The sequence below is a fragment of the Nannobrachium achirus genome (genome assembly GCF_963921795.1).
Source record: "Nannobrachium achirus genome assembly, chromosome: 3".
Classification (NCBI taxonomy): domain Eukaryota; kingdom Metazoa; phylum Chordata; class Actinopteri; order Myctophiformes; family Myctophidae; genus Nannobrachium; species Nannobrachium achirus.
In genome coordinates this window covers 21,183,355-21,201,236 of record NC_137812.1, presented here as the reverse complement: position 1 = coordinate 21,201,236, position 17,882 = coordinate 21,183,355, and the positions used below count along the sequence as shown (strand labels likewise).

The following is a 17,882-nucleotide window of genomic DNA, read 5'->3' as shown; positions in this document are numbered from 1 at the left end:
ACTTGTGCAGGTGTTTTTCAGGCCTGTGGTTGTGTTTGTGAGGTGCCTGGGCCGACCATCTCTGGCAGGTTTTCCCAGAGATCGTCCTGGCATCCTCCCCCCGATAGTTTCTGCCATTACCAGTGAAGCAGGTCAGCTCTGGGACAATGGTAGGTGGACAGGACCGGAAGAAGTAGATGAATGGAGAGAGTAAACACAAATACCATTGTTTTTTGATAGAGAAGCCCTCTAGGAAATATAAGGTCCCCGGTCCGCATTCGGTGTCAGTGTCCCTGAGCAAGAAGCCACTAACTGATCCATGGGTGCTGTATTAGTCTAATATTGTTCACTGCTCCTAATAGGATGGCTACATGCAAAGGAAACATGTCCTGTGTGTGCACATACAGTATACAGTAACACAAAGGAATGGGGTAACCAGATAGGGAAAGGGGCAGGAGACAACTTCTATGCTCTATGTTGAACCAACCTACTCAGACCAGAGCTGCAACTTTGCTGGCTGGAAAGCCACCCTGAAATCTATAATATTAACTATAAAACAAGTTAAACCTTAATGGGAAAGGTGGCTTTGTATTCTAAGAAGAAATATGTAGGTTGTATTTGAATGCAGTTTGCCTTATAGGCTATAATTTGTTATGATAAGACGTTTGACTTTGACTTGTGATCAAGTGCTGACTGCAGTTAATATGCAACATACTGTACAACTCAATGATGCAGCCGTCGTCTAACATGGCTAATGTGATCTGCAACACAAGGTTATTTGTACAGATGTGACATTATGCTACAAAGTCATGCTATGGTGAACTGTATATGTGACGGAGAGAGTCGCAGCCCCAGCCTTGAAGCCTCAAAAGTCTAGTATCTCCCCCAGACCAAAGAGATGTCTCTTAGGTCTAGTGGTTAAGATATTGGACTTTCGCGTGGGAGACCCGGGTTCGAAACCGGGTGGGGAGGTTCAGATTCGCCTCCGTTACATTGGTGCCGTGACGCGGATCCGGGCTTCCCTGTATGAGGAGGTCAAAGGGGGGTGAGTGTGACGGAGAGAGTCGCAGCCCCAGCCTTGAAGCCTCAAAAGTCTAGTATCTCCCCCAGACCAAGGCGTCACCTATTAGCATACAATAGGTAACACACACTGCTCCAATGTTTGCACCCACAGGAATTCATGGTTGCTGTATAAGCCTAATACAGCACTGCCCCTAATAGGTCAGCACCAGTTGCCCCTTACAGGATGGATACATGCAGATTACACATTTCCTGTGTGTGCAAATATACTGTACAGTAATAAAAAGAATGGCTTAACCAGACAGGGAAAGGGTCCGGAGTGAACTTCTAACTATCCTACCAGAGCTGCAACCTTGCTGGGTCGAAATCTACAGCTAATCAACTTCAAAATGATTTAAATGTCATGGGGAAGCATGGCTTTGTTTGCCACAAATAAAGATGTTGGTTTTATTTGAATGCAGTTCGCCTCTATAATGACATACAATTAATAGCTTCATATAAGGGAAATATGAGGTACATTTAAGAAAGCATAAATGTCCCAACAGTAATCAAGAGAACCATCATACTGTACATGTCATGTGGTTAAAGCTACCTGGCTCAGGAGCATCATCACATCTGGGGACCGGGCAGTACTCCCATCGTGTCTCTGAGTCAGCGGTGTAGCACCATGGCATCAACTCATTGTCTGGATTTCGGCAGTAGTTGTTGTCCAGGCCTCTGAGAAAATATGTAGGTAGGTACAGTAGGTACGTAGTAGACAGACCAACAGACAGTCAGGCAGGCAGACAGACAGACAGACAGACAGCTAGATAGATAGAGAGTAAGGCTGGGCAATATATTGAAAATATACCGATATCGAGATATCAACATGCAAGGTATACAGTACATATCGACGAAGACGGCTTGAAGGAAGGTATTGTTGTAGGTATTGTTGTATGTGTCAAATTAATTAAGACACACTATGGAGCACGTAGCACGCAGAAAAGCAGTCCATCTGTAACCAGGTGTGGTTATTGTTGGAAAATGGAAATAAGGCGTTTAATTTCTTTATTCTATGTGCACTGTGCAGTGTGCATATTCGTTAACTGGGTTAGGCAGTCAGTGGACCTAAAGCAGAAAAAACATTAAAAACTATATAATGCAATTGTTTTTACTAATATCGTGAGTAATATCCATATCGAGGTATTCAACAACGTTATCGAATATCAAAGGTTTTCCTAATATCAGACATCCCAACTTGGAGATCAGCATTTGCGGTGCGCGCGTGCACCTGTTTTTTCTATGGTTAAAAACGGTTAAAAAAAACGGTTCTGCACGGCGGCAGAACCATTTTAGACTTAATATAATCGGTTTAATTTATAGCATGAGGTCTTACCAATTTGGGAGAAAGTTCTGTCACTCTCATATTGAGACACAACAGCCTGCCTGCAGGATGCAGAGTGTCGCACAGGCTGGCTGACGCAGCTATGTCCAGCAGCTATGTCCAAAAACGGTTAAAAAAGGTTAAAAAAAACGGTTCTGCACGGCGGCAGAACCATTTTAGACTTAATATAATCGGTTTAATTTATAGCATGAGGTCTTACCAATTTGGGAGAAAGTTCTGTCACTCTCATATTGAGACACAACAGCCTGCCTGCAGGATGCAGAGTGTCGCACAGGCTGGCTGACGCAGCTATGTCCAGTTGTATGTCCAGCGAAAAAGAACCGACAGTTGTAAAGTACTGTTATTTTATTCATGTGTAAAGCAAGACCTGTCAAAACTGTTTACTGTTCTATGAGCAGAATGAGAGCCTAGTGCCTAGTCTATGCATCTGAGAGCAATGGTTGGTCACTTTTAGAAGCCCACATCTCCCACAGCGAATGACAATCATTAATTTGCCAGATTGACAGTTCGACAACGAATGAGAACACATTTAGCCTAGTTTGGGATGTCTGGAATATCGCCAAACCTTAATAGAGAGCTATATAGAAGGATAAATGCTGTAGCTAGATATGTGTTTGACTGGGTCTTCTTACTCATTTGGGTTCTTTTCGGGTGTGTTGACGTGTTTGTGAGGTCTCTGGGCCGTCCATCTCTGGCAGGTTTTCCCAGAGCTTGTCCTGGCAACCTCCCCACGGTAGTTTCTGCCATTACCAGTGAAGCAGGACAGCTCTGGGACGATGGTAGGTGGAGAGGACCAAGTAGATGGATGGCAAGAGAGTAAATACAAGGAAATAAAAGGAAATAGAAGGTCCCCAGTCTGCACTCTGTGTCAAAGTGTCCCTAAGTATGAAATCACTAACTGATCCACGGGTGAATGTAAGCCTAATATCGTACACTGCTCTCAATAGGATGGATACATGCAGAGGACACATTTCCAGTGTGTGCACATACCGGTATACAATAACAGAAATGGTCAAAGAAGCTACCGGTACCTGGCTCGAAATCACATCTGCGGACCGGGCAGTAGTCCCAGCGTGTCTCTGAGTCAGTGGTGTAGCACCATGGCATCCTCTCACTGTCTGGATTACGGCAGTAGTTGCTGTCCAGGCCTCTGAGAAACACATAGGTAGGTACAGTGGGTAGGTAATAGACAGACCAACACACAGTCACAGACAGAGACAGATAGACATACAGACAGACAGACAGACAGACAGACAGACAGACAGACAGACAGACAGACAGACAGACAGACAGACAGACAAAGTGTTACAGTTTACAGTTTAGGCATTTAGCAGACGCTTTTAATCCAAAGCGATTTACAATAAGCAGTTAATACATCACTATAATAAGCAAGATAATATGTCAATACATCAACAACAATATAACAAATGCATAGGAATATCAATCTAGAAAAACAATAACATAGGTAGGCCATGCACATAATCAGTAAAAAGCGTTTCTAAAACCAAAAAAATAAATAATGCTAACTAGCTTCATGTATGGCCAATGAGTGTTACGAGTGCTATGGGTTTAGGTGGAGTCTGAAGAGGTGCGTCTTCAGTCCACGGCGGAAGCTAGGGAGTGAGTCTGCAGTTATAAGGGCGACAGGGAGTTTATTCCCCAGTTTGGGGGGCCAGGAGGTCAAATTGTCTAGGACGAGTGGATTTTTGTCCTGGGGTTTTTAGCGAGGGTTCTGTCAGCATCCCTGTGTTGGCTGATCTGAATGAACAGGTGGGGTTGTAGGGGTTGATAGATGTAGAAAGATAGATGTTTGTCTGTGTTTTCTTACTTGTGCAGGTGGTCTTCGGGCGTACGGGTGTGTTTGTGAGGTGTCTGTGCTGACCATCTCTGGCAGGTTTTCCCAGAAATCGTCCTGGCAACCTCCCCCCGATAGTTTCTGCCATCACTAGTGTAGCAGGTCAGCTCTGGGACGATAGTAGGTGGACAGGACAGGAAGAAGTAGATGGATGGAGAGAGTAAACACAAGGACCAGTGTTTTGATATAGAATCCCGCGCGGGAACAGAAGGTCCCTGGTTCGTGCTCTGTGTCAAAGTGTCCCAGAGCAAGAAAAACCTAACTGATCGATGGGTTCTGTATTAGCCTAGTACCGTTCACTGCTCCCAGCCTAACTGTTAATCGACCAAATGTCTGTCCGAAGACTGTCTGTCCAATATGCCCGGGGAGGAGGAGGAGAGAGGAGAGGAGAGGAGAGGAGAGGAGAGGAGAGGAGAGGAGAGGAGATGTAAGTTAGATAGCAGTTTTTACTGAATAGGTGCTTAGCCTACCTACGCTTTTTCTTAGATTACTATTTCTATGCATTCAATGTATTGATGCTGGTGTGTTGATGTTGATGATATTATTACCTTGTTTATTGTAAGTGGTTCTGGATTAAGAGCGTCTGCCAAATGCCTAAATTGTAAATTGTGAAGAGGTGAAGTGAGAGCCCGTATGCAAGCTTGATCGAGGATTGGTCAAGCTTCACATGACATTTTAGGCAACCATACCCATATTATGGAGTTCCCTGATGTCATCAATATTAAGCCCATAATGACTAACAGGACTTCATATGGGAATGCCCATATATGGAGGCCACATCGGCCACATACCACACTAACATAATCCATAGATGGCCAAGACAGCCCATATCTGTGTGGCTGGTTCTACATGACAGGGATCTCCATGTATGGGCATAAAAGGGTATGATGTTGTCAGATGTCATAGACATCATAGGACTTTCACATAACGAATAACTGAGTAAGCATTTTTGGGCTCTCACAGCATATCTCCATACACAGTACATGGATATATGGGTACCAGGGGTCTTCATGTATGGGTAACTGGTCCGATATACATCACTGGCCAGTTGGCAAAGCACGTCGCCCTGAGGTGTCTTACTAGTATAAAAAAGTTTATATATAGGCCTACTCACATTTGCATTTTTCTTTCTTTATTTATTTTTGAAGCGGTGAAAACCACTTCCTATAAGTGGCTTTGTGTGTCCCACGCCCATATATGGTCATTTCAGTCCAGAATGAACAGGGTATTTCAAAAACACAATGTATGTCACCTCATGTCCATATAGGGTGTGCCAAATGTAGTTCTAAGAGCGGCCATTTCTTGGGTAAACACAGCCTTACACAGGTGTTCTGATTAGACTATATAGCATAGTGCTATGCAATCAAACAATTGAAACACCTGTGTTTTTACCCAAGAAATGGCCGCTAAGGACTACAATGACGTAGGCGCTGGCACACACTATATGGTCACTCCTGTCCAGAATGAATAGGTTTTTTCTGTCCCGTACGTCCAGAATATCAGTCCAGAATGAATAGGCTTTTTCAAAAAGTCCCATGTCCATATATGGCCATTTCAGTTCAGAATGAACAGGTTTTATCTGTCCAGAATATGTGTGTAGTGTCCCTCCCGGTCTGATGAATGGATACTTTGAAGATTGGTCAAGCTTCACATGATAATTTGGCCCTCCATTCTTTGTATATTCATTCAGAATATATAAAGAATGTAGAATTCAGAATATATAAAGAATGAATAGATCACAGAGTCCATAACTGTATAGATGTATAGATCACAGAGTTCATAACTCTAGAATACATAGAATAAAAGTTCACCGCTTCACTTCGAACCGAGGTTTTATTTTTTATTTTTTTTATGCTGTTTGCCTTGTAGGCTATATGTAATTCAAGACGGTTCAGTTCTTCTGTCATTTAATCTATGTCCTCTCGCTCTGATCAAGTGTAGATGTAAGTTATTCTACATACAACTCGATCCATGGCCATGGCTAATGTGATCTGCACCACAATGCTATTTGTGCAGATATGACAAAGCAGATAAACACCAGCATAGTTTTAAGGGGGGGGGGGGGGGGGGGTCAGTGAGGGTTCATTGTTCATCCTCAGCAGAAATGTACTGAAAGTAATAGATAAAATCATCATAAGTGGTCAAAGCTACCTGGCCCGGGAGCAACATCACATAAAGGGACCGGGCAATACTCCCAACGGGTCTGGGAGTCAGTGGTGTAGCACCATGGCATCCTCCCACTATCTGGATTACGGCAGTAGTTTCCGTCCAGGCCTCTGACAAACAAAGTAGGTACAGTAGTAGGGGTGTGGTAGACAGGCAGACAGACAGACAGACAGACAGACAGACAGACAGACAGACAGACAGACAGACAGGCAGACATACAGACAGAAAGACAGACAGACAGACAGACAGATCGATATCTGGCCAGATGTTCTTACAGTACCTGTGTCTGTTGTTATCGGGCGTACGGGTGTGTTTGTGAGGTGTCTGGGCCGACCATCTCTGGCATGTTTTCCCAGATATCGTACTGGCAACCTCCCCCCGATAGTTTCTGCCGTCACCAGCGTAGCAGGTCGGCTCTGGGACGATGGTAGGTGGCCAGGAAGAAATCGATGGAGGAAGAGAGTTAAAATAAGGATCACCGTTTTTGGTAGAGACGCAGAAACAGAAGGTTCCTGGTCTGCGCTCTGTGTCAAAGTGTCCCTGATTAAGAAACCCCCAACTGATCCCTGGGTGCTGTATTAGCCTAATAATATTCACTGCTCTAATAGTTAAATAATGCCAAGTGTCCTGTGTATGCAAAACAAATATACAGTAACAAAAATACCCCAAAGGAATGGGGTAAACAGACAGGGAAAGGGACAGAGACACCTGGTAATCACCCTACTCAGACCAGAGCTGCAATTTGCTGGCTAATAAACTACCATGAAATCTATAATATTAAAAGTGGTCTTCAGTACCTCAGTACACAGACATTGATTGATTGATTGATTGATTGATTGATTGATTGATTGATTGATGGATTGATGGATTGATGGATTGCTCAGACTATTAGATGTTTCCATTGGAAAATGTAGTTTCATGACAATACACTGGTACAACTAAAAGGATACCTCAAAAAAGCTTTTTGACTTGTTTCAATCTGTGTCAATTGATTTCAATTGGTGTCCATGACAAGACTTTTACTTCTCCATGGCATTTCTTCTTCTTCTTCTTCTTTTTTGGTTTTACATAATGTTCTTATTTTGGAAACACCTGTGAATTTTCCTGAAGAAGAGATACTGCTACGACAGATGCTCACTAACTATAACAGTAAAATGTAAGCATGCATCTAGGCTAGCTAAACTCATGGCCAGTTTCTCAGCAAATTATTCAGTGACATACTGTCACATACTGTAGACACGAGGGTTTATTATTCATCCTCAGCAGAAATGTCCTTAAAGTAAATAAATACAATCATCATAATGAACTTAAGTGGTCAAAGCTACCTGGCCCAGGAGCAACATCACATAAGGGGACCGGGCAGTACTCCCAGCGTGTCTCTGAGTCAGTGGTGTAGCACCATGGCATCCTCGAATTGTCTGGATTACGGCAGTAGTTGTTATCCAGGCCTCTGATAAACATACGTAGGTAGTTACAGTAGGTGCGCACACAGGCAGGCAGGCAGGCAGACAGACAGACAGCTAGATATAAAGCTAGACAGAAGGATAAATACTTTAGATAGATACTGTAGATGTTTGACTGGGTCTTCTTACTTGTGCAGGTTGTTTTCAGGCGTGCGGTCGTGTTCGTGAGGTCTCTGGACCGACCATCTCTGGCAGGTTTTCCCAGAGATTGTCCTGGCAACCTCCCCCCGATAGTTTATGCCATCACCGGTGAAGCAGGTCAGCTCTGGCACAATGGTAGCTGGACGAGAACAAGTAGATGGATGGAGAGAGTAGACACAAATACCAGTGTTTTTGGTAAAGAAGCACTCTGAAATAAAAGGTCCCTGGTCCACTCCACACTCTGTTTTGGTGTCCCTGAGCAAGAAACCACTAACTGATGCTATATGAGTCTAATATCGTTCACTGCTCCTAATAAGATGGATACACGCAGAGGAGAAATTTCCTGTGTGTGCAAATACAGTATAGGCATATACAGTAACAAAAATACCCTGAAGGAATGGGGTAACCAGACAGGGAAAGGGGAAGAGACAACTTCTAAGCTCTATGTTGAACCACCCTACTCAGACCAAAGCTGCAACTTTGCTGGCTGGAGAGCCACCATGAAATCTATAATATTAACTTTAAAGATGCAGTGCCATGATTTGTTTCTCCCCTAAAACATGATGATCAGGCATTAGGCCTATGATTATACTAGGAGGAAGATCTTTTCCAAAAAAAAGTGTACAGAAAGAGTTAAAATTGTGTTTGCCAAGTATGCCTGGTTGTCAGGTGGTTGGTGACCCAGCTGAAGTTAGACACATCCACAGTGTTGGGTGAATGGTAAAAGGGGAGGGGATGAGTATATGAAGTCATTTAATCTGTGTTTTTCAACTGGGCCTTTTGACTAAGAGGCTTTCAGCTTTCAGGAAGTAAAGTAAACACAAGGGGAGGACACATCTGCACATTATAACCCCACCGGTGGCCTATTAGAATAATGTTATCTCCATAGACCCATACAAAACAGAAAAAGTTGAAAACTATGGCACCACCTCTTAAAACAAGTTAAACATTAAGAGGGAAAGGTGGCTTTGTACTCTAAAAATAAATATGTAGATTACATTTGAATGCTGTTTACCTAGGCTATAATATGTTATCATAAGACAGTTGACCTGTCTGCTCGCTGTGATCAAGTGCTGATGCCAGTTATGCCATATACAACTCTATGATGCAGCTGGCGTCTACATGGCTAATGTGATCTGGAACAGTTGAGTTATGATATGGTTAACTGTATATGAACACCAGCATAATGTTTAGGGGGTGTTATCTATAAGCAGAGGTAACAAACACACTGCAATGCTGCTCCAATGTTTGAACCCACAGGAATCCCTGAGTGCTGTATAAGCCTAATACCGTTCACTGGCCCTAGTAGGATGGATACGTTCAGAGGACGCATTTCCTGCGTGTGCAAATCGTAGGCCGTGAAAAATATGGACGGAGGGAACTGTCACGTGACCCACTCTATCAGAGTGAAAATTACTTTCTTTTTAGCCCTCGTATGGGTGCCACCATCATTGTTTTAATGGTACCAGAGGAATGTTACTGGCTGCCAACGGTCACGTGCAACCGCAGGGATACTTGGGACATTGTCTTGAGAGGTGTTGAATCAGAAGCATCACAAGATAGCCACGCCCCTCCTACAGCAATTATAAAATAAATGGGACCATATTTTCACAAAACACATACAGTATCATGGTGATTGAAACAAGACTTTAAACTAACGACAGGAACCATAAAGTATTTATGACAATGTTTATTAAGGTAATAAAATCTAATGTAAAAGTTCTGGGAAAATTTATGGAATCTTAAGGAGAACATACTGTACTGTTACCAGAACATACTGTACTGTTACTGGTACCAGAACAGCGCAACTAGCGGCCAATCATTGGAACTTTTAGTTATGTGTTTGTTTCATGTTAAATCCGGACAACTGGACCCCTGGTGCAAATATACAGTAACAAAAATACCCCAAAGGAATGGCATAATCAGACAGGGAAAGGGTTCGTAGTGAACTTTTAACTATCCTACCAGAGCTGCAACTTTGCTGGGTTGAAAGAAATCTACTGCTAATATCAACTTCAACATGATTTAAATGTTATGGAAAAGTGTGGCTTTGTTTGATATAATCATCATACATACTTGACATGTGGTCAAAGCTACCTGGCTCAGGAGCATCATCACATGTAGGAACAGAGCAGTACTCCCAGCGTGTCTCTGAGTCAGTGGTGTAGCACCATGGACTCTTCTCACCGTCTGGATTACGGCAGTAGTTGCTGTCCAGGCCTCTGACAAAATATGTAGTTAGGTACAGTAAACAGACAGACAGACAGACCGACAGACAGCTATACAGTATGAAAAGCTATAGATACCGTTGGTGCCTACTGAGCTTGGCACATGTTCTGGGGCAAACTGCCCAGATCCTGCATGTCACACATGACTTCTGAGATTTTCCACTGTAAAATACAATAACAAATCCAACTTCTCATACAATAAATATATTTATTGTATGAGAAGTTTCTCTCTACTGCTGCTGTTTGCTGACTCTGAAGCGCCACCCCGTGGCTGCTTCAGCAGTGAAATCGACCCCCAAGCTCAATAGGCACCAACGGTAGAAGGATAAATACTGTAGATCAGTGGTTCTCAACCTGTGGGTCGGGACCCCCAGGGGGAGGTCGCCAGATGATTAACTTAATGTACAACATTGTTTTCTCACTCAACAGTAAAGTAACCAACATAAAGTTTAAAGGTGTATTCAGTGATAATGAAAGTGGCCGGGGGTCATCTTGTCCATTACTGGCCTTACAGCGTGGAAATGTTAATTTTTTTATAGATTTTTTACACCATTATAATGTCATTTTGATCATTAGACCCAATCACTGAATATCGGTAGGCCTACGTCTCCAGCTTCAGGATATGTATGATACTGATTTACTACGAGACTGTGGCATTTCATGAGTTCAGTAGTTTACAATCTAGGCATTTAGCAGACGTTCTTAATTCAGAGCAACTGTGGTTTCCAAAACTTTTATTTTGACCATCATAACTAAACATCATAACATAACTACGGCCATACTCTACCCTGATTGGTCGAGCACTGGCTGGCCACCTCTGAAAACCGAATCTAGCTATGCTCGTAACACGGGCCATGGTGGAAGTCTTTATATGGTCAGCACACATTCTAGTGAGGAGAATGAATGGAAAATGTACCAATTGTATTTTTATTTGAATGAAATACAATCACTGAATATACCTTTAAGTGTATAGAGGGTATATGCAAATTTCCAAAGTGACAATTGAAGGACTTTTTAATACCTCTAAAATAACAAATAAAACATTGGCCAAATTGTCAAGTATTAGAGACAGAAACTGCGACATGCTCACAACGCCTCGATTATTTGGGGGGTTGCGGCCTAAAAATGTTGTCACTGTTGTAGATAGATGTTTGGCTGGGTCTTCTTACTTGTGCAGGTTGTTTTCAGGCGTGCGGTCATGTTTGTGAGGTCTCTGGGCCGACCACCTCTGGCATGTTTTCCCAGAGATCGTCCTGGCAACCTCCCCCCGATAGTTTCTGCCGTCACCAGTGTAGCAGGTCAGCTCTGGGACGATGGTAGACGGACGGGAAGAAATAGATGAATGGAGAGATTAAACACAAAGACCAGTGTTTTTGATAGAGAAGCCCTCTGGGAAATATAAGGTCCCCGGTCCACGCTATGTGTCAAAGTGTCCCTGAGTTAGTCGAATATCGTTCACTGCTCCCAATATGATGAATACATGCAGTGGAAACATTTCCTGTGTGTGCAAATAATTGTGACCATAGGGAGCAGTTTATATGAAACCCGGCAGATCATGTCCGTCAGTGAGTAGGTAATGCCTCAATGTCCTGTTGTGACATCACATTGTTGATTCTCAATGACCAAGACAGCCTGTTCTGACAATCATGTATGGAGATTCCTGATCAATATTAGGTCCATATTTGGCAATGTCCAAATATGGATGCTCCATAGGGCCAAGACAGAATTAATTTGCAAATCAGTCACCAGATGATGCTCTTTCATGGCAAACCACACTAATAGAATCCCAATATGCACATCAATATTAAGCCCATATCTGGGAATTCCCATACAATAGAATGAATCCCTTCTATGCCTATCAATATTAAGCCCATATCTGGACATATTGTTTCAGTCTAACCAGTGTGGTTGATGTGACATGAGTCACACTTAATTCCGTCCTTGTCCCTTGTATGCCCATATATGAAAATCCCTGTTGATTAGTAGAATTACACTTGTCTATCCCTGAAGCAGGGATAGGCTACTGCTTTGCTTAGAGTAACAGAATAGTAAACTATAAGCTTGGGAACATTGCTAAACCCATGGCCAGTTTATCTGCAAAGAGTAGTTACAGAGAGAAGATGGTTGGTTATTCATCCTCAATAGAAAATTAGTAATGCCCTGAGAGTAGTAAATAAACTCATCATACTTAACATAAGTTGTCAAAGCTACCTGGCTCGGGAGCACCACCACATCTGGGGACCGGGCAGAACTCCCAACGCGTCTGTGAGTCAGTGGTGTAGCACCATGGCATCCACTCATTGTCTGGATTACGGCAGAAGTTGCTGTCCAGGCCCCTGACAAACATATGTAGGTAAATACAGTAGGTAGGCAGTAGACAGACCAACAAAGACAGACAGACAAATAGCTAGATGGATGTAGAAAGATAGGTGTTTGGCTGGGACTTCTTACTTGTGCAGGTGGTTTTCGGGCGTACGGGTGTGTTGATGAGGTGTCTGGGCCGACCATCTTTGGCAGGTTTTCCCAGAGATTGCCCTGGCAACCTCCCCCCGATAGTTTACGCCATCACCAGTGTAGCAGGTCACCTCTGGGACGATGGTATAGGTGGACAGATCAAGAAGAAGTAGATGGATGGAGAGAGTAAACACAAGGACCAGTGTTTTGATAGAGAAGCCCTCTAGGAAAAAGTAGGTCCCCGGTACATGTGTCCCTGAGCAAGAAACCACAAACTGATCCCTGTGTGCTGTATAAGCCTGATACTGTTCACTGCTCCTAATAGTTAGGATGAGTAAATGCAGAGGACACATTTCCCTATGTGCAAAGAGACAAAATGCCCCAAAGGAATAACCAGACAGGGAAAGGACAAAGTCAACTTCTTAACTGTATGTTGAACCATCCTACTCAGACCAGAGCCGTAACTATGCTGGCTAGAAAGCCGCCATGAAATCTATAACATGGTGATTGAAACGAGACTTTAAACTAGCGACAGGAACCATAAAGTATTTATGACAATGTTTATTAAGGTAAGAAAATCAAATGTAAAAGTTCTGGGAAAGTTTATGGAATCTTATGGAGCACATACTGTACTGCTTTTGGTACCAGAACAGCATAACTAGCGGCCATTCATTGGAACCTTTAGTTCTGTGTTTGTTTCATGTTAAATCCGGACAACTGGACCCCTGGTGCAAATATACAGTAACAAAAATACCCCAAAGGAATGGCATAATCAGACAGGGAAAGGGTTCGTAGTGAACTTTTAACTATCCTACCAGAGCTGCAACTTTGCTGGGTTGAAAGAAATCTACGGCTAATATCAACTTCAACATGATTTAAATGTTATGGAAAAGTGTGGCTTTGTTTGATACAATCATCATACTTGACACGTGGTCAAAGCTACCTGGCTCAGGAGCATCATCACATGTAGGAACAGAGCAGTACTCCCAACGTGTCTCTGAGTCAGTGGTGTAGCACCATGGACTCTTCTCACCGTCTGGATTACGGCAGTAGTTGCTGTCCAGGCCCCTGACAAAATATGTAGTTAGGTACAGTAAACAAACAGACAGACAGACAGACAGACAGACAGACAGACAGACAGACAGACAGACAGACAGCTATACAGTATGTAAAGCTAGACACCGTTGGTGCCTATTGAGCTTTTCTGGGGCAAGCTGCCCAGATCCTGCATGTCATGTTGATGTTGATTTTCCACTGTAAAATACAATAACAAATCCAACTTCTCATACAATAAATATATTGTATGAGAAGTTGTCTGTACTGCTGCTGTTTGCTGACTCTGAAGCGCCACCCCGTGGCTGCTTCAGCAGTGAAATCGACCCCCAAGCTCAATAGGCACCAACGGTAGAAGGATAAATACTGTAGATCAGTGGTTCTCAACCTGTGGGTCGGGACCCCCAGGGGGAGGTCGCCAGATGATTAACTTAATGTACAACATTGTTTTCTCACTCAACAGTAAAGTAACCAACATAAAGTTTAAAGGTGTATTCAGTGATAATGAAAGTGGCCGGGGGTCATCTTGTCCATTACTGGCCTTACAGCGTGGAAATGTTTATTTTTTTATAGATTTTTTACACCATTATAATGTCATTTTGATCATTAGACCCAATCACTGAATATCGGTAGGCCTACGTCTCCAGCTTCAGGATATGTATGATACTGATTTACTACGAGACTGTGGCATTTCATGAGTTCAGTAGTTTACAATCTAGGCATTTAGCAGACGTTCTTAATTCAGAGCAACTGTGGTTTCCAAAACTTTTATTTTGACCATCATAACTAAACATCATAACATAACTACAGCCATACTCTACCCTGATTGGTCGAGCACTGGCTGGCCACCTCTGAAAACCGAATCTAGCTATGCTCGTAACACGGGCCATGGTGGAAGTCTTTATATGGTCAGCACACATTCTAGTGAGGAGAATGAATGGAAAATGTACCAATTGTATTTTTATTTGAATGAAATACAATCACTGAATATACCTTTAAGTGTATAGAGGGTATATGCAAATTTCCAAAGTGACAATTGAAGGACTTTTTAATACCTCTAAAATAACAAATAAAACATTGGCCAAATTGTCAAGTATTAGAGACAGAAACTGCGACATGCTCACAACGCCTCGATTATTTGGGGTGTTGCGGCCTAAAAATGTTGTCACTGTTGTAGATAGATGTTTGGCTGGGTCTTCTTACTTGTGCAGGTTGTTTTCAGGCGTGCGGTCATGTTTGTGAGGTCTCTGGGCCGACCACCTCTGGCATGTTTTCCCAGATATCGTCCTGGCAACCTCCCCCCGATAGTTTCTGCCGTCACCAGTGTAGCAGGTCAGCTCTGGGACGATGGTAGACGGACGGGAAGAAATAGATGAATGGAGAGATTAAACACAAAGACCAGTGTTTTTGATAGAGAAGCCCTCTGGGAAATATAAGGTCCCCGGTCCACGCTATGTGTCAAAGTGTCCTTGAGTTAGTCGAATATCGTTCACTGCTCCCAATATGATGAATACATGCAGTGGAAACATTTCCTGTGTGTGCAAATAATTGTGACCATAGGGAGCAGTTTATATGAAACCCGGCAGATCATGTCCGTCAGTGAGTAGGTAATGCCTCAATGTCCTGTTGTGACATCACATTGTTGATTCTCAATGACCAAGACAGCCTGTTCTGGCAATCATATATGGAGATTCCTGATCAATATTAAGTCCATATTTGGCAATGTCCAAATATGGATGTTCCATAGGGCCAAGACAGAATTAATTTGCAAATCAGTCACCAGATGATGCTCTTTCATGGCAAACCACACTAATAGAATCCCAATATGCACATCAATATTAAGCCCATATCTGGGAATTCCCATACAATAGAATGAATCCCTTCTAAGCCTATCAATATTAAGCCCATATCTGGACATATTGTTTCAGTCTAACCAGTGTGGTTGATGTGACATGAGTCACACTTAATTCCGTCCTTGTCCCTTGTATGCCCATATATGAAAATCCCTGTTGATTAGTGGAATTACACTTGTCTATCCCTGAAGCAGTGGAGGACCCCCTGCCACTGCAGCGCACATAAAATGCCGTAACTCGGGCTAGGAGCGTCCGAGAGAGCCGGGGCCGGTACCTATTCGTCCGCCAAGGCAACGCGGAGACCCCACCCCTCATTTCTCACATGGCCCTATTCTAGCGCCACCTTCAGGCCGATTTTTAAAACACATTTTTGGACACTGCTCCTACAGTTTTTGCCCTAAAATCACGAATATCACTACACAGCATGTCTACACTCATGTCATCAACATGGATCAGGAAGATTTGGGAAAAACACATTTTTGCCCTATTTGTGGAGATAAGCCACCTACGGTCGCTTATCTCCCGATTAGGGAGTCTTACTGGTAAACTATAAGCTTGGGAACATTGCTAAACCCATGGCCAGTTTATCTGCAAAGAGTAGTTACAGAGAGAAGATGGTTGGTTATTCATCCTCAATAGAAAATTAGAAATGCCCTGAGAGTAGTAAATAAACTCATCATACTTAACATAAGTTGTCAAAGCTACCTGGCTCGGGAGCACCACCACATCTGGGGACCGGGCAGAACTCCCAACGCGTCTGTGAGTCAGTGGTGTAGCACCATGGCATCCACTCATTGTCTGGATTACGGCAGAAGTTGCTGTCCAGGCCCCTGACAAACATATGTAGGTAAATACAGTAGGTAGGTAGTAGACAGACCAACAAAGACAGACAGACAAATAGCTAGATAGATGTAGAAAGATAGGTGTTTGGCTGGGACTTCTTACTTGTGCAGGTGGTTTTCGGGCGTACGGGTGTGTTGATGAGGTGTCTGGGCCGACCATCTTTGGCAGGTTTTCCCAGAGATTGCCCTGGCAACCTCCCCCCGATAGTTTACGCCATCACCAGTGTAGCAGGTCACCTCTGGGACGATGGTATAGGTGGACAGATCAAGAAGAAGTAGATGGATGGAGAGAGTAAACACAAGGACCAGTGTTTTGATAGAGAAGCCCTCTAGGAAAAAGTAGGTCCCCGGTACATGTGTCCCTGAGCAAGAAACCACAAACTGATCCCTGTGTGCTGTATAAGCCTGATACTGTTCACTGCTCCTAATAGGATGAGTAAATGCAGAGGACACATTTCCCTATGTGCAAAGAGACAAAATGCCCCAAAGGAATAACCAGACAGGGAAAGGACAAAGTCAACTTCTTAACTGTATGTTGAACCATCCTACTCAGACCAGAGCCGTAACTATGCTGGCTAGAAAGCCGCCATGAAATCTATAACATGGTGATTGAAACGAGACTTTAAACTAGCGACAGGAACCATAAAGTATTTATGACAATGTTTATTAAGGTAAGAAAATCAAATGTAAAAGTTCTGGGAAAGTTTATGGAATCTTATGGAGCACATACTGTACTGCTTTTGGTACCAGAACAGCATAACTAGCGGCCATTCATTGGAACCTTTAGTTCTGTGTTTGTTTCATGTTAAATCCGGACAACTGGACCCCTGGTGCAAATATACAGTAACAAAAATACCCCAAAGGAATGGCATAATCAGACAGGGAAAGGGTTCGTAGTGAACTTTTAACTATCCTACCAGAGCTGCAACTTTGCTGGGTTGAAAGAAATCTACAGCTAATATCAACTTCAACATGATTTAAATGTTATGGAAAAGTGTGGCTTTGTTTGATATAATCATCATACTTGACATGTGGTCAAAGCTACCTGGCTCAGGAGCATCATCACATGTAGGAACAGAGCAGTACTCCCAGCGTGTCTCTGAGTCAGTGGTGTAGCACCATGGACTCTTCTCACCGTCTGGATTACGGCAGTAGTTGCTGTCCAGGCCTCTGACAAAATATGTAGTTAGGTACAGTAAACACTAAACAGACAGACAGACAGACAGACAGACAGACAGACAGACAGACAGACAGACAGACAGACCGACAGACAGCTATACAGTATGTAAAGCTATAGATACCGTTGGTGCCTACTGAGCTTGGCACATTTTCTGGGGCAAGCTGCCCAGATCCTACATGTCACACATGACTTCTGTGATTTTCCACTGTAAAATACAATAACAAATGCAACTTCTGTATGAGAAGTTGTCTCTACTGCTGCTGT

At 43.1% G+C, this 17,882-nt stretch overlaps 1 protein-coding gene across 4 annotated transcripts in view; it reads right to left on the bottom strand.

Moving 5' to 3' along the window:
* LOC308281320 (apolipoprotein(a)-like) overlaps positions 1 to 17,882 on the bottom strand; it is a 35,674-nt gene that overhangs the window by 838 nt on the left and 16,954 nt on the right. For 2 of the 4 annotated variants that reach the window (XM_080721471.1, XM_080721474.1), the window contains exons 15-32: positions 17,484 to 17,608; positions 16,542 to 16,677; positions 16,302 to 16,426; positions 14,947 to 15,082; positions 13,634 to 13,758; positions 12,688 to 12,823; positions 12,448 to 12,572; positions 11,406 to 11,541; positions 10,085 to 10,230; positions 7,997 to 8,147; positions 7,730 to 7,854; positions 6,685 to 6,820; positions 6,390 to 6,514; positions 4,212 to 4,347; positions 3,415 to 3,533; positions 3,016 to 3,151; positions 1,592 to 1,716; positions 3 to 138 (exon numbers count right to left, since the gene is read on the bottom strand). In XM_080721471.1, the coding sequence (XP_080577597.1) occupies positions 3 to 138; positions 1,592 to 1,716; positions 3,016 to 3,151; positions 3,415 to 3,533; positions 4,212 to 4,347; positions 6,390 to 6,514; positions 6,685 to 6,820; positions 7,730 to 7,854; positions 7,997 to 8,147; positions 10,085 to 10,230; positions 11,406 to 11,541; positions 12,448 to 12,572; positions 12,688 to 12,823; positions 13,634 to 13,758; positions 14,947 to 15,082; positions 16,302 to 16,426; positions 16,542 to 16,677; positions 17,484 to 17,608 (2,379 nt within the window). The remainder of the gene's footprint in view (positions 1 to 2; positions 139 to 1,591; positions 1,717 to 3,015; positions 3,152 to 3,414; positions 3,534 to 4,211; positions 4,348 to 6,389; positions 6,515 to 6,684; positions 6,821 to 7,729; positions 7,855 to 7,996; positions 8,148 to 10,084; positions 10,231 to 11,405; positions 11,542 to 12,447; positions 12,573 to 12,687; positions 12,824 to 13,633; positions 13,759 to 14,946; positions 15,083 to 16,301; positions 16,427 to 16,541; positions 16,678 to 17,483; positions 17,609 to 17,882) is intronic. The other 2 variants (XM_080721472.1, XM_080721473.1) reach the window with 2 other exon arrangements.